At 40.3% G+C, this 17,223-nt stretch overlaps 1 protein-coding gene across 1 annotated transcript in view; it reads right to left on the bottom strand.

The window, feature by feature from the left end:
* The window catches only part of LOC134655468 (pregnancy zone protein-like), a 43,364-nt gene that overhangs the window by 19,163 nt on the left and 6,978 nt on the right, over window positions 1-17,223 (bottom strand). Inside the window, exons 2-12 of the mRNA XM_063510931.1 lie at window positions 15,702-15,871; window positions 14,985-15,057; window positions 13,584-13,743; window positions 10,131-10,301; window positions 9,768-9,883; window positions 9,117-9,327; window positions 8,499-8,624; window positions 8,009-8,182; window positions 7,529-7,702; window positions 5,288-5,647; window positions 4,633-4,858 (exon numbers count right to left, since the gene is read on the bottom strand). Of these exons, the coding sequence (XP_063367001.1) occupies window positions 4,633-4,858; window positions 5,288-5,647; window positions 7,529-7,702; window positions 8,009-8,182; window positions 8,499-8,624; window positions 9,117-9,327; window positions 9,768-9,883; window positions 10,131-10,301; window positions 13,584-13,743; window positions 14,985-15,057; window positions 15,702-15,871 (1,961 nt within the window). The remainder of the gene's footprint in view (window positions 1-4,632; window positions 4,859-5,287; window positions 5,648-7,528; window positions 7,703-8,008; window positions 8,183-8,498; window positions 8,625-9,116; window positions 9,328-9,767; window positions 9,884-10,130; window positions 10,302-13,583; window positions 13,744-14,984; window positions 15,058-15,701; window positions 15,872-17,223) is intronic.

Raw genomic sequence — 17,223 nt, 5'->3', positions numbered from 1 at the left:
GTAAAGTCGGAAGAGGTGAAAACTCTCCAAGATACATTAAAGGTATTTGAAACATACTGCAACCCCAAAAAGAACATACTTCATTCTAGGTACCTATTTTATAATAGAAATCAGAAAGCAGGAGAATCTTTTGACAATTATTTGACTGACGTAAAACAGTTATGCAATGATTGTGATTTCAAAAATAAAGATGAAATTCTAAGGGACCGTCTTGTATTAGGTTCGAGTGACACGGATTGTCAAAAAAAGATGATAAAGAAAGGAGACCCACCCTTGGACGATGTGGTGTCATCACTCAGAATATCTGAGATTACGAATGTACATGTTAAAGATATAACTGACAACAAACCCGATGTTAATGCGGTCACAGTGCCTAAAAGCACCCAGAAGACCTGTTCGAACTGTGGATACCATCATATCTACGGTCAATGTCCGGCGTATAACAAGACGTGTGTCAACTGTAAGAAGAGACATCATTTCGCTAAGATGTGTCGTTCCAGCAAAGTCGCATCAAATGAGGTAAACTTGCAAGATGATTCTGATTACTATGTAGGGTCTGTTACATCAGACATGTCTGTTGACTCGTTGGCGTGGTTCCAAAAGGTAATACTGCCTGGAAACAATCCGGTTCAATTCAAACTTGATCCAGGAGCTGATGTCAACATCTTACCAGTACACATCTATGAAAAGGTCATATCTTCACACCCTGTTCCCCTCAAGAAAACGGTGTCGACACTCGAGAGCTGGAATGGCTACAAAACGCAAGTCAAAGGATTAGCAACATTCAACATAGAAGTAAATGGCAAGATGTACTCTGAAACGTTTTGCATCGCGGGAAAAGAGGACGCTACACCGATTCTATCTCGAGACACGTGTGTTCGTTTAAATTTAGTAAAAAGGGTTTCATCTATCGAAGCTACAGATGATAGAAAACAACAATTAATTCGTGAAAATGAGGACTTGTTTGTAGGTTTGGGTAAGTTTAATGATCCCTATGAAATCAAATTAAAAGCTGATACTATACCTACATCCAAACCTCCATACAGAGTTCCTCTAAAAATAAGGCCAAAATTAAAAGAAGAGTTGGAAAGACTTGAGGGTCTCGGCATAATAAGCAAAGTCACGGAACCCTCGGAATGGGTTAACAGGTTAGTGGTGATTGAAAAACCTGATAAGTCTATTAGAGTGTGCCTAGACCCGAAAGATCTTAACAACGCGATAGTAAAAGATTATTGTTACATTCCTACTATTGAAGATCTATCTGCGAAAATTAAGAATGCTAAATACTTTTCAGTATTAGATTTGAAAGACGCCTTTTGGCACATTGCTTTGACTGAGACTTCCTCAAAATATTGTACATTTTCCACAATGTTTGGAACATACAAATTTAATCGTCTGCCTTTTGGCATTGTATTAGCGTCAGAAGTGTTTCAGAAACGCTTATCTGACATGTTTAGCTCAATTGATGGTGTTGTAAACTATATCGATGATGTGCTATGTTTTTCAGAAACTGAGGAAGAAATGCATAACATCTTATCTAAAGTGTTCGAAAAGGCAAGGGAATGTAATGTTCGTTTCAACAAAAAGAAGTTTCAATACATGATTAGACAAGTTAAATACTTAGGGCAAATATTTGAAAATGGTACAGTCCGACCCGATGACGACGCGATTAAGGCTATAACTAATTTTGACAGACCCAATGACAAGTCTGACTTACAAAGACTTTTAGGACTAATTAACTATTTACGACCATATATTCCCAATCTGGCTTCGCTTACTAGCCCATTGAGAGATTTACTAAAGAAAAACACGATATTTGACTGGCAAAAAATTCATACTGATGCCTTTGAGCGAATTAAGACTATCTTATCGACGAATCCCGTTCTGCAGACTTTTGATCCCAGTAAAGAGATCGTGATTCAGACTGACTCGAGCAAGACAGGCATAGGTTGTGTACTTTTGCAGGATAATAAACCCGTTTATTATGCCTCAAAATCCTTAACAGAGACTGAAATAAATTATGGTCAGATAGAGAAAGAATTTCTTGCTGTATTATTCTCTTGTAAGAAGTTCCACACATTTATTTATGGCCAAAAAGTTATTATGTTGACAGATCATTTACCGCTGATTTCCATAATGAAAAAAGACTTACATGACATTCCGTCAACTCGCCTGCAGAGAATAAAATTAAAATTAAGTAAATACGACTTAACCATGAAGCATGTACCAGGTACACAAATGCACATAGCAGATGCATTAAGTCGAGCCTGCTCCACGGCTAGTCAAGACTGTGATAGTGATCTCAATGTAGTAATTCACAGTGTTAACGTTTCAGATGCAATACTATCTCAATTGAAACAAGAGATAAAAGTAGATCCTGTAGCATCGAAATTAATTGATTTCTTCAAAAAAGGATGGCCAACTTCCGTATCTAAGGTACCGACTGAACTGAAATTCTATTACGACATCCGAAAAACCATTTGCTTTGAGGATGACTTGATATTTATAGGCCATAGGCTTTACGTTCCAACATCTCTACAAAGACTAATACTGACAAAACTGCACGAGTGTCATTTCGGCATGTCTAAGACCAAAGCTCGAGCGAAAACATTATTCTACTGGAAGAATATGTTTTCTGATATAGACAATTTCATTTCTGGCTGTAGTGTGTGCCTTAAACATTCTAATAACAACATGAAAGAACCAATGATTATGAGAGAATTACCAGAACTGCCTTTTCAGCATATTTCCGTGGACATTTTGCAATATGGTAACAATGATTATTTTACTTTATTCGACCACTATTCAAAGTGGATCGAGTTACACAAACTCAATAGTAAAACAGCTGAGACAACCATTTCTGTCTTGAAATATATATTTTCAACGCATGGCATACCAGAAATTATATACTCCGATAACATGCCATTTAACTCATTAGCATTCCGGGATTTTAGCGTCGAATGGGGTTTTAAAACGGTGTTTTCAAGTCCTCATTATCACCAGAGCAATGGAGCTGCAGAAAGGGCAGTGCAGACGTGTAAAGGGTTTCTAAAGAAATCTGCTGAAACGAAAACTGATATTGAGCTGTTCTTGTTAGAATATAGAAATACCCCAATTGTCAGTCTTAACTGTTCCCCTTCCGAGCTGTTATTCAATAGACTCTGTAGAACCAAACTTCCAATAAATAAAGCTTTATTAAGACCAAAACTACATAATGATATACAACATAAATTACTGAATAATTGTAATAAAAATAAATCATACTACGATCAACACACAAAATCTAGAAGTGACATTTTAGAGGAAGGGCAAAAGATAGTATATAAAGAAAATGAAAATAGTAGTATTTGGAAACCAGGTACGGTTTACAAAATCACCAACAATCCACGATCTGTAACAATAAAAGACTTTTATGGAAACTTAAAAACTAGGAACTCGTGGTTCATCAAAGTGGACAAAAGTAATAGAGAGCCTGTCCAACCGCATGTACAGTCGGCTTGGTCTCAGATCGCTGTTCAGCAGTCACCTGCTACTAACTTGAATCCAGCTGCAAGTCCTGAGTCTGAGATGGAGTCGACGAGTGCTACTGAGGCACCTGCTCTTCCAATGCCTCTCAGAAGATCTAACAGAGATGTTAGACCTCCTAGGCATCTCAACGATTATGTGTGTACTATTTAATTCTTTAACCTTTACATTTTATTATTTTACTTTATGTTGAAAAGGGAGATGTAGAGTATGTTTAGTTTGTCTTTGACTTTTATGTTTTTGTGTCTATGGATTGAACAGAAGAATAAATCATTCTTAGACCAAACTAGATATGGTTGTTGTTTATTTAAAATCCTAATATTACACAATATACCTATACCAATCAAAAAAATTACACAGGTATGTCATATTCATCCAGAAGAGTACACTAATTTACATTAACAAGTGGCATATTATATTGTAAATAACAAATATATGCACTATCTAATTATCTGCATTTTGATATGATTTTATTTTAGTAAACTTAGAAGACATAGATAGGGAACAAAGAGAATATAAGCACTACGATAGTTCAAATTTGTTCATAATTTTGATTAACATTGTTTTAACATCGCTTTTAAATTGTCCGTCCATGTTTCAAATTTTTTCAATAAACCGCGAGTGACAATTTGAATTGACCTACGCAGGGCGCGCTCAGCGGAAAAAAAAATCTTTTGGTTCGATGTACATTGCTGCTTTTCTTAGCGCAATACTGCTCTTTGAGTGTTGCCCTACTTTAGTTTGCTTTACATTGCTACTGACAAGATTTGGTTGACGGACTATATCTACTTATTTAAAAATCATACTCAGAAAGCATGGAAGCGCTGGTGGCCTAGCGGTAAGAGCGTGCGACTTGCAATCCGGAGGTCGCGAGTTCAAACCCCGGCTCGTACCAATGAGTTTTTCGAAACTTATGTACGAAATATTATTTGATATTTACCAGTCGCTTTTCAGTGAAGGAAAACATTGTGAGGAAACCGGATTAATCCCAATAAGGCCTAGTTTCCCCTCTGGCTTGGAAGGTCAGAAGGCAGTCGCTTTCGTAAAAACTAGTGCCCATGCCAATTCCTGGGATTAGTTGCCAAGCCGAGGAAGATAATGACTTACTCAGAAAACATTTTCCATTAGCATCATACTCCGTCAAGTTCCTATGACTAACGATGATATTCCTCAGCCGCTCCATGATGGAGTCCTTGGCTGACGGCACGGGGGCCAGCCAGCGCGAGGCCGAGTCCAACACGGAGAGGCCGCAGAGGGCTAATTCGTTGGTGCTGATGGAGAGGGAGGCGCTGGCGCCCGGTGCTACTTGGCGGGAGAGCCAGTTAAGTTCCACCTGAAAACATTTCAACCGATCAAATCATATCACCGATCAATCGTTATAGACAATGACGTGTCGGACGTATTGGCCTGGACCCGGCCGAGTCTAGCGTGAGTCATCTTTTAAGGATAAGGATAGACCGGGCCGGGGCCGGGCCGGAGCTTCCGGAGCTTCGTTTTCTGTGGAAAGCACCACGTGGTCATCGATCAGCCGTCATAGACGTGTCGGACGTATCGGCTTGGACCCGGCCGGGTCTAGCGTGAGTCATCCTTTATTCAGAATTACCAGTCTAACTGCTTGAGGAAACGTTTAATGGACATGGCTTAGAATTTGAAAGACTTGTTAAATCAATAGAATTTCCCAAACAATTCAGAACTAGTCTCAAAATATTCGAGACTATAGTATTTTTTTGGAAAGTCAATCAAAATAGGAAAATGATCTTACCTTGTTAACAAAACACTCTTCCATCTCAATATGCTTAACAGCACTGACCAACTCCCCACTATGATAAAAATATGCCACCAAATGGCTATCCGGGCACATCTGATGTGTCATCTTGATTGGCAGCATGACTCGCAGCAAATGTCTATCCAGAAGATCACTGCCTTCGGATTGGTGGATGAAGCCACTGCTGTTGCCTGATTGGTAGATTTGTCTGTCCAGTAAGTCACTGCTGTGATCGGATTGGTGGGCTTGAGGACACTTGCTGTTCCTTGGTGCAGCATAAATTTGATTGGTTGAGGAGGATATTGGGCACTGGGTGGTCACGCCCCAGCGGTAGATGGTGCCTCCGCGGGTTATTACCTGGAATTCGACAAATATTCTTAAGGTACTTAGTTAATTAGTTCAACCAAGAGAACTGATAGTCCTTTTTCATTTAAGCCAGTAAAAATGACTTCACGAACGTTTGTCAATCTTTCTTAGAATTATAAGAACACTGGCCTGAGTTTTAGCATCGTCAGCTCGTTTTTTCTGATTGGGTCATACACAGAAAACAGGACCTAGTGGTTTTCGGAAATTAAAGAAACTCGAGCCCGATTTCTGGTAATTTGTGATTTGTATCGGACAAGCTTTCCGTCGCAGTTTTGGCGATGTATCAAAATCGTTTGCAAAAGTAAATCTTCTACCTAGCGTTATTGGCCTATTATTGTATTCAATTTAACGCGCACGTAAAGACGGAAAGTCTGCAATTACATAAAATTTACTTTCTTATTAACAGTACTCTTGCCCAGTTTAAAGCTGATAATTAGTTCCAATCTAGTCTTCCATGTATTTTTTGCGTTCACTGGTATATATGTCTTGAGCGAGTAAATATATGTGATGTTATCTATGAACAGGGACCTTATTGTCGATGGCGCTTACGCCATTATTAACGATGCTCCGATGTAAATACAATGCCGCGCGACGCTGTGCCAGGGGGGTGTCACTCCGCAGTTTAGGTACATTTGGCCGGCGCGCCCATCAGACAGGTGTATGGCAGTGGGCTGCCGCTCGGTGTGCACGATCGATAGTCGTGTCACGCGGCGCTCGCGCAAAATTGAAAATACACAATGGCTTCGAAACTTACTTCCGTGAGAATCAGACATACTTACTATCTCCGGATAAAAAATGTATGTTTACATAATCAACGTTTGTAATTCCTACATATTTATCTTAAAAATAATAAATCAGTGGGTATAAAGTCAATTTTTTATTCGGTGACTGAAATGACAGTTCATAGTATGAAATGACATTTTATGTTCATACTATGAACTGTCATTTCAGTCTACCGAATAAAAAAATAGACTTTAGGTATAAAAACTTGTCAAGTGATAACCCCGTGCCGACACTCACAGCTCGGTCATAAAACTGCGGCGCGCAAAGGAGATTCACGGTTCATGCGCGGTTATAAGTTTCAATTTTGCTTGCAGGCGGCGATATATAGTCCGTCAACCAAATCTTGTCAGTAGCAATGTAAAGCAAACTAAAGTAGGGCAACACTCAAAGAGCAGTATTGCGCTAAGAAAAGCAGCAATGTACATCGAACCATAAGATTTTTTTTCCGCTGAGCGCGCCCTGCGTACGTCAATTCAAATTGTCACTCGCGGTTTATTGAAAAAAATTGAAACATGGACGAACAATTTAAAAGCGATGTTAAAACAATGTTAATCAAAATGATGAACAAATTTAAAGATATCAAAAACAACTCTCTATCGTAGTGCTTATATTCTCTTTGTTCCCTATGTCTTCTAAGTTTACTAAAATAAAATCATATCAAAATGCAGATAATTAGATAGTGCATATATTTGTTATTTACAATATAATATGCCACTTGTTAATGTAAATTAGTGTACTGTTCTGAATGAATATGACATACCTGTGTAATTTTTTTGATTGGTATATATTGTACAATATACATATTAAAAATAAAACAACTGATATTTGGGTGTTTATTTAATTTAAAGGTAAATAAGATAAGGGGCACTTTTCGACTTGGTTGCGTTGTACACGTATATAAACCGCCATAGGTAAGTATTGTCTGAAGAGATACTTTCTACTACGAACGCCTTATATTGGGCAAGATTTAATCCTGCAACAAACATGTATGGATTAGGTAGATATTGCGAAAGAACGGCGATATAATCAAGGCTCTTAATACTGTTAACTTAAGAGAACGATAAGACAAATAAGTATGTCCCAACTCACCACAAAATGCACGCTCAGCGCAGTATCAACCTCCTTGCTTAAGTAAAGGGGCACGAGGCTCCGTGCGTTGGCGTCGCCGCGCAGGGGCCCGAGCGCAGCATGTATGGATCCTGATCTTCGGACTGGCAGGTATAGTGGGGACGCTGCTGTGCTGCTTTCATTTTTGAGAGTTGCCTGATTCAGCAAATAGATTAGGATTATTAACTTATGAATTTAACAGTGGAAAAAATTTGGCAAATTTTTGCGAAAAAAAATTATTAGTCTTCTAATGTTCACGGTTCTAGCTATGGTGCTATGACTGCGTTTAAAGTTTTAAATAGATAATCGTTGGCTAGTTACTTGTGAACTAAAGAATCTCAAGAAAATTACAAGAGAAGAAATTAGGTCTTGGCGTGACTTACTGTAAGCTGATTGTTTAGGGTTGTTCATTGGCATTACTGCCATGCATTGACGCTCCAAAGGGTTTAAAGCCAAACTTACTTGAAATTTATATAGGACATTGGCGTCATCGTCCACAGTGAACATGACCCTGGCGACGCCTCTAGCGTCCGTCGTTGCGTCGTCACATGACGCCTCGGTGCGTTCAGCCGGTGAACGACACACGCGGACAAGCTCGTTCGATGCTGGCTTGTCATCCCAGCGAGTTGCTTTTATCTGTAACATAAGGTACGCCTGTTTCATTAATTGGACTTATAAGTAGTTTCGGAAAATACAGAATACAGTTATATTGAGAAGAGCTGTTTGGGACAATAGTATCTACTTAAATTATTCACAATCGCTGTGACTAAATATGGTTCACAAATGATTAACCCTTCGATTAGGTTACAATTCCAATATGTCACTTATCGCAGAAACAGGACTCATATATTTATGTTATCTAAGAAAGACTTTGGCTTGCCTTTTAGTTCAAGATATTCCCGATTTTAGCAATTTTCTCCTTTTAGCTTTTTACAGCATTTCAGCGATGTACCTTCAACTTATAGGGCAGCCCAGGGGCTAGGACCACTCGGTGCTTCGTAAGGAACTGCAGGGTGACCGCCTTGTCAACCACTTGGGAGACTACCGTCGTGTTCTGCCAGATCCTCGTACCCTCCTCCTGAAATAGGTATTTAAAATTGATTTATTGACAGGTTAGTCTGTGCTCAAGACTTTGTCCATATAAAGGCAGTTAGAGTTTATTTAATTTTCTTCACGCGCTGGCGCTTTCAAGCTTTTTTAAGGCACTTTACTTTACAAGTGCTGACACAGTGTTTTGAAACAAGGACATCAATTTTGCGCGTCGATGCTTCAGGGTGTGTTTTAGTTTGTTTGAAGGGACTACATAACTGAGTGGTACACCAACTTCACACGATGATGGTGCTTTAGAAAATATTAGTTTGATGGGTTTGATAGGGACTACACACCTGAAACGAGAAGTCAGCAACAACCACATTAGGTGGGTTCCCTCCATCCAGTCCTATCCTTCTAGCAGCTACAGCGTTTCTATGGCAGGCCTTCGGAACACGCAGACGGACTGCCGTACGGACACCCGGCGTCGAATCCCTTGAGAAGTTACTACTACTTTTATGTATGTTAAAATAACACCAACTTGGAAAGAGAAGTCAGCTACGACAACATCGGGCGGGTTTCCTCCATCCAGCCCTATCCTTCTAGCAGCTACAGCGTGTCTGTGGCAGGCCTTCGGAGCACGCAGACGGACGGCTGTACGAACGCCAGGTGTTGAATCCGTTGAGAAGTTGACGCCGGCGCCGCGGAGACGGATCACTAGCATGCCTTCCACTGCTTCTGTCCATGGGTACCTGCAGAGAGGAAAGAGTTGAATGAGATGTAGGTAAGAGAGGAGGAGGAGGGAGGAGGTGTGAGATTAATATTACTAGTATTCTATAAGCAATTTTTGATATATTAATGGTAGGCGCACTTAGACGGCACGGCGCACTTCCCTCCCCTCAATATTTAGAGTAATCATTTCGATTCTAATCGTACGGAAGATCCGTTGGTCCCGGCTCAGGATTCTGATAGATACATTCGAATTATGATTCCGATGGCAAACCTCCTCCACTGGGCAAAAACGCTCTTCACTATCGGCCTTCACAGGGGCAGAAACGTTCTTCATCAGTCGATCCTCGGGAGGCAAATGTCCAGCAGTTGATGCCTTTCGGCTGGTATGATACTGATGATGACGAATGAGTTAATAATATTAACTCATTGGTACCTAAAGTGTAATTTACTAGATACCGACCTAACACACACAGTCCAGACAAGTCGCTCGCTGGTTCTCAGCACCCTGGCGGCGTGTTTCACGCTGAGTTGGAATGGTGGTATCTCGTAATTGCCCACCAAGAATTCCGTCACACCCTGTAACAGATTTTAAATTGGACGTATGTAAAACAGTAAGTAAGCTGAAGAAAGACCTAACTGAGAGCTAAGCTTGGAGTGACAACTCCAATACAGCAAAAGCTAAGGAATACGATATTCGATTTTTTATCTTTACGGTAATCCGTTAACTCTTTGGGTTAGGTCAGATGACAGTCGTTTGTGTATAAATTGGTGATCGTACATTTTTATTTTAAATTACCTTAGAAATGATGATGAAATCTTTTACCTGTGAGCCGTCCTCCAACTTAGCTCGCAGTGTCCATCGTCCAGGTGGTGCTTGGGCATCAAGCTCATGCTGAATCTGTCCAAAGCCCAGCCGTGTCTGCACGCGATTCCACTGCGCCGCTCGCGTCCCTTCCCACGCACCGGGCGGACCTTCGAGCCACATTTCTTCAATCTGTAAGAACATTTCAATGTCATTTTATTGTTATTTTTCGTGACACTTTATTTTCACAATGTTATTTTTATATAATTATGTCTATTGTCTGTGTGTTTACGAAATTTATAATAATTATAATTTATATTCTATTCTATTCTATTAAAAGTGTAAAAACTTCATAACACTTAGCAACCTATTACAAACCTCTGTTAAATGTAATACCTTTCTACATAGTCAAAATAACAGATAGGGTGAAACGATTATCAACGGTTTATTTGATTTGACAGACGTTAATTAATAACCAATTTGTCGCTAGAAAAAGGCGTGAAATCCAAAATTTGAACGAGATATCACCCTTTTGCATCTTCATTTTTTAAATTTGCCGCCTTTGTCTACTGACAAAATTAAGTATTTGCACGGTAAGTTTTTCTACATAAATTATTTAGTTAGAAAACAAAGTGTCGTATCACACCACCATATCCCACATGACCTTAATGTAATCGTAAGATGGTCACACTGGCAGACAAAATATCCAAAACAAACGATCCGTGTGGCAAAGTGTAATCTTAAATCATTTATGTAAACAAACAATACCTTTATCTGGTCCGCTGACCTCCTGGCCAAAATCAACATTTAATACTCCGAGTAAACAGTGAGTCATCCCACAATAAAGGTGGTCCTTGAAAGGACATAACGGATTTATTTTAAAGGGTAACTCACGTTAGACCAGGCCGTGTCCGGGCCGGAGCTTCCGGAGCTTCGTTTTCTATGGAAAGCATCGCGTGATCACTTGTCATGTGTCATAGAAAAGTAAGCGCCGGAAACTCCGGCCCGGACACGGCCTGGTGAGTGACGTGAGTCATCTTTAACTGAGGAAGGTCGTGTGAGTTTAAACCTTAATCACAGAACCTTTCATTCAAATATACCTTATAGTTTCTGAGATACACGGCTGTGACTGTGACATGAAACACGGACAGACGGTCGGACCGACGGACAGACAGACGGATAATTCATTTTTTTGTCTTAACACTCTTAACTAACACTAAACTGTCCATCGGTGGACCTTATGCATTTTGTAATAACGTTAATAATAAGGGTGGGTATTTGGGTAATAAGGTAACTGTCAGTTAACAGTGAAATAAATTGAGCACAAGTAATAAAGTCACCCTGTAATGTAATGACATTTCGATCCCGTTAAAATAAAGCTCGTAAAACAAAGTGAACGCGACACTTCAATTAATTGAAAAGGAGATTAATTACCAGTTTTTGTGTTAATGTATTCGCGGATGACCGTGTCAGGGGCCGGTTTGAGTCGGGTGAGTATTCTGGGTTATTTATTAAGTTGAAGTTAAATTCAAGATCAAGACTAGCCGTTCATTGGCTTTGCATGAAATTCTAATAAATAGTTTCCGTTCACAAATCTCACTGCCGTATTCAAACTTCAAGATATTTACAAGAGACGACACGTACTAGATCCATTCTAGATACGTTATAGTTTAGATTTCAACTAGTTCTCTTTTGCAGCGCAATTCCGGCAACCAATGTCACTTTTACGATAGATCGTGTTAGATATCTATTAGATGTGAATTAGATCTCTAAGTAATATCTTGTGGAAATCGTTCAAGAGCATGGTCTAATAAAACATGGTCTTCTCTTCCCAGAGTGTCACTTGCCTACGTCACAATAACATTGCCACTATATTTCAACATAACATGTTACATGGGTACATTATATCTATGGTTAATAAGTTAAAATATTTCTTTATAATTTTATAATTTTCATTTATATGTATTTTATCTTAAATTTTACAATAACACGTCATTTTTAATTATTTGTTAGCAATATCTTCCGATTCACGAAAGAAATTTCAGACGTTCGGGTAATTCTGTTTACACTACTTGCAACACAGGATAGCGCTGTCACATTTGACAATCCGCCATTTTGTCCCTGACCGTCATCCTTGTCGAACGCGTGTTAATTGTTATTTCCTTCTCGCTCAGTGTCAGCAGTCGCAGTGTTTTCCAAACTTTTCACGTCGTAAGCTTGGTAATTAATGTTTTGTTACGAAAATGGTTGGCTGTTCTATTCGGAACTGTAAGAGTAGGAGTGGAAAGGGCAGTATATATTTGTTTTATTTTACTATTGTTTCTACATGAATAACTTAAAATTAATGCCGTTAAAATAATTTTCACCGTTGGTTAAAATTCTCCCACATTTTAAAGTTTGAGAACCTGTAAACAGCATGATGACGTAGGCAAGTGTTAGGTCATTCGCGAATCTCGGAAGAGAGTACCAGGCGGAGTATATTATTATACCATGGTTCAAGAGTATCTCCATCAGAATCGCGGAAATGTCAAATTTGACAGGTTAGTTTTTAAACATATCGCGTTATCGTATCTTGGCGATGTCTAAAAGATATCTAATAGATGTTTATTACAAAATCCGAATCGGGCCCTCAATCTCGTCTCCTTTCATTCTTTTTCTACGAAAGAAATATTATATTATAATTGATTTAAACACTAGCTTTTGCCCGCGACTTCGTCTGCGTGGAATTAGTACCTAACAGCAGCTTGAGTAAGTATATCGCTTGGATAAAGTCTAAGAATAATTATGTACCACTACCGTCAGAATACGTCCTCTTGAAGAGAAATTGGCTTAACATACAAACAAGAACGAATAAATAAACATCATTTGCATACCCGCCGGCGTTTGCCTTCGGAGGCCATGGCCGACGCATCTCACAATGGTTTTATGACGTTGGGAGGTCACGTCACGTCATTTTTAATGGTCAAGTGGTCAGTTATCTAAGAACCAAGGGCAATGTTTTAATTGGGTTATAAACTTTTTTAGTATACTCATATTAAAAACCGGACAAGTGCGAGTAGGACTCGCCCACCGAGGGTTCTGTACTTTTACGCAATTTCAATTTTCGCGGTAGCCCCTCAGCTTCGGGCGCGGACGGAGTTTCCGGGCTGGTACCGGGCCCTTTCGGTATGTAGCACGACTACTGCCGTTCGAGATGTAGTGCAAGTGTACTTACAATGCCATAGACTGGAGCGGGGTCAGCCTTGAGCACTCTACCGGGGACTTTCAGTATTTATGTATCATGATGACCCTACTAGTCGAGATCTATGAAGTGTAAGGTGACTACCAGGAGTGTACTTACACTGCCATGGACTTGGTGCGAGATCAGCCTTGAGGACTAAAGCCCGGGCACGAACGGTATCCCCGGGCCGGTACCGGGCCCTTCGGTATGTAGCACGACATCTGCCGCTGGTGATATAGTGCAAGTGTACTTACACTGCCATGCACTGGAGCGAGGTCAGCCTTGAGGACCAAGGCTCGGGCGCGAACGGTATCCCCAGGCCGGTACCGGGCCCTTTCGGTATGTAACACCACGACCCTGCCGCTGGTGATGCGGAGGGTTAGACGGCGTTCCCAAGTGCAGAGTTCAGGGTATCTGAACACAATAAAGTAAAAAATACAAGATTTATACAAAAATATGCTTTTGATTTAAAATGAAGAATGGGATTTAAGAGAATGAGAAAGATAGAAATTATATGAGTAAAGAATGAGACAAGAAGTTATGCTTATGAATCTTATGATTTATTATGATTGTGTAAATATATGTATGAATATGCGTAGCTTCCATTAAGGAAGGATCAAGTCGTAAAGTTATAATGCAGTCACTTTTCGGTGAAGAAAAACATCGTGAATCGTGAGGAAACCGGACTAATCCCAATAAGTTTTTCTTCTAGGTCGGAAGGTCAGATAGCAGTAGCTTTCGTAAAAACTAGTGCCTACGCCTATACTTGTGATTAGTTGCCAACTTGCCACGCAGTCCCCAGGCCCCATGACCCTAGGAAAAAGCCGTGACACACACGAGGAAGATGAAATTGATTAATAGGTACCTATCTGTTAGGACAGTATTTTTTTATTTTTTTTATTAGCCTATTAGTGTGTCCCACTGCTGGGCAAAGGCCTCCCCTCTTTCCCGCCACTTGACTCTGTACAATGCACAGTATTCAGGTATGATAAATCTAACCCAGAAAATTTACAAACAATCGAAAGTGGCCACGCCATGTTACGAATACCAATTCAAAAAAGCCGAATAGTCATCTCATCTGTCAAACAAGAATAAAGTCGAAAGACGAAGGACGGCCGGTGCAGATTCCAGCCAAGTTTCCAAACGGGCTGCAAGGAATTTGCGATGCGGCAAAAACAAGGTTAGGACTTGTTGTTGGGTGACATAACTTTCAATTAGTTTAAACTGGCGCTGGTTAGGACACTGACAATTTATCACACGCTTCATTTCTTGTTTGAGAATTACTTCTCTAACAAAATCTATTAATTATGTATAGCCTGACCAGTAATATATGATAATTGTCAAGAGGGCGTTGTTATTCTCATGTATAGGGTGACAATTCAGTGTAGTATGAAAAAATTAGTTCCAGTGAAATTCCGCAACATGGCGCACCCTCAATAGATCCTGGTTCACCTATACCTACCTAAAGTAAACATGTTAGTTTTGTGCATAACCGTCCGTCTTTGATGCTAACTCACGTACCGACTTTAACGTAACAAAGTGTGTTGAGCCATTTATAACCCTTCTATTTAACCACACTGTTATCTTGGTCAGGCTCTATAATATGATATGATTCGTGCTCAGTTTTGTGGACATTTCATCATCGTTTACATTACCTTATATTAACAATGAATTCGGCTTTGGTATTCGGCAGCAGAGGAACGGGTAGATCCAGGCAGCCTCCATCGCCTGTGGGCAGAAATAATAATTAATAATACTAGCGTCCCGCCCCGGCTTCGCACGGGTTAACAAATTATACAAAAACCTTCCTCAAGAATCACTCTATCGATAGGTGAAAGCCGCGTGAAAATCCGTTCAGTAGTTTTTGAGTTTATCCCGTACAAACACACAAAAAGTCAGACGCGGCTGAGGACTTTGTTTTATAAGGTGTAGTGATGATGATAAACAAGTCAGATTAAATTAATTAAGGTGAATGCCGAACACGTGCCGAACCCAAGGCGCCCTGGTGGAACCGTGATACGTAAGGCTCTGATGCGGCCGCCGGCAGTGAGGGCGCCTGGCATGAGGTCTAGGTGGTTCTGGCTCATGAGCTGAGTCAAGGTCACATGCTGGGTCATCAGGGTGGAACCCTCAGAGTGGAACCGCGATACGTAGGCAGTATGAGGACCAGGGTGGTTCTGGTCTTCAGGGTTTCAAGGACATGATCTGGACCTTGAAAGTATTCAGTTCTTACCTGGAGGCAAATCTCGTGTAGCTTTGGTTTCTTGACCCTCAGCCTTCAAGGTCAAGGTCACATGAGCTGGGCCCTCAGAATGTAACCTTGATACGCATGCGGCTGCTTTAAGCAAACTTACTGGCTGTGGCAATCTTACCAGGGGGCAAATCTCTTGTAGCTTTAGTTTCTTGACCCTCAGCCTTCAAGGTCAAGGTCACATAAGCTGGTCCTTCAGAGTGGAACCGTGATACGCAAGCTCGGTTGCTGCTGCCTGCAGTGAGAGCGCCTGGTATGAGGACCAGGTGGTTCTGGTCAGTGCACGGGTAGCTGGAAGGAAGGAAAAAGTCTATTTAACAGGTTTTAAGATGGATGGATTGACGACCAGTCTGGCTTAGTGGGTAGTGACCCTGCCTGTGAAGCCGATGGTCCCGGGTTCGAATCCCGGTAAGGGCATTTATTTGTGTGATGAACACAAATATTTGTTCCCGAGTCATGGATGATTTCTATGTATATAAGTACGTATTTTTCTATATAAGTGTATCGTATGTATATCGTCGCCTAGCACCCATAGTACAAGCTTTGCTTAGTTTGGGGCTAGGTTGATCTGTGTAAGATGTCCCCTGATATTTATTTATTTATTTATTTATATTTAGGAGAATTATTTAGGTTAGGAGCAGAAGGAGGGAGGTAGTTCTCAATTTGAGAAGATTTCTATTTATGACTAGCCTCTGCCCGCGACTTCCTCCACGTAGATGTTAAACTCACAGCCCCCTCCCCCCCTTTACGTTTTTGCGTAAAGAAACAATAACAAAACTTTGACATTTATAATGATCGACTTTTATCTTGGAGGATACAACTAAACGGAGTAGCCATTAACAGGCTTTCCCCTCTGTCGAAAATAGGCGGCCAACGGTCATACACAATGTATGGACTGACGTTTATCTGACATGGCTATTTTTACGTTACGCATACATTTGACGTTCCCCTCCCCCGCAAAAATCGGCAGACTGTTTTATACAGAAAATTACAGACATGGCGTCTCCGTTTGATTATATCCTCCAAGACTTTTATTTACAAGGGCTTTCCAATAGGGAATATTACGCGAAAGTCTGCGTAGGGTGCGCCACTCTCAAAATAAGTCACAATCTAAGGGTCTACCGCAAACGAGAGAGTCGAAATTTTGTTATCTAACTTCTCTATCGCTCTTGCATATTCGAGCGATAAAGAGGCAGATAGCTGAGTTTCGATTTCGCGTTTCCCGGTAGGCCCTTTGTAAACAAACCGCCTTGATGTATCAATGTCATATTTGATTGTCTGTGAAAACTTGTCAAAAAACAGTTTAAGGTACAGTATGTAAGTATGTATAAGTTACTCTATTATGGTATACTTAAGTCACTAGTGCTGCGCTCTGGCGGCAAAACATTGCAGTAATATCCCTATTGGTCCCAATTTTATCAAAATAATGGGAATGATTCCACTTTATACCCTGCTAGTAAATGCAAGCAGTTAACTCAAAGTACAATCTACACCGTGCTTCACAAATTTAACTATGCCAGTGGTTAATTACTAAACTGATCACATTTCATATTAAATTGAATTATTCGTTAAACAGTGGCGCCGCCGCTGGCTGCATGTGTATGTTTGTAATGAAGATCTCAGGAGTCGTGTTTTGCTATTTG

Source organism: Cydia amplana, chromosome 16, assembly GCF_948474715.1.
Source record: "Cydia amplana chromosome 16, ilCydAmpl1.1, whole genome shotgun sequence".
Taxonomy (NCBI): domain Eukaryota; kingdom Metazoa; phylum Arthropoda; class Insecta; order Lepidoptera; family Tortricidae; genus Cydia; species Cydia amplana.
This window is presented reverse-complemented; position numbering and strand designations above follow the sequence as displayed.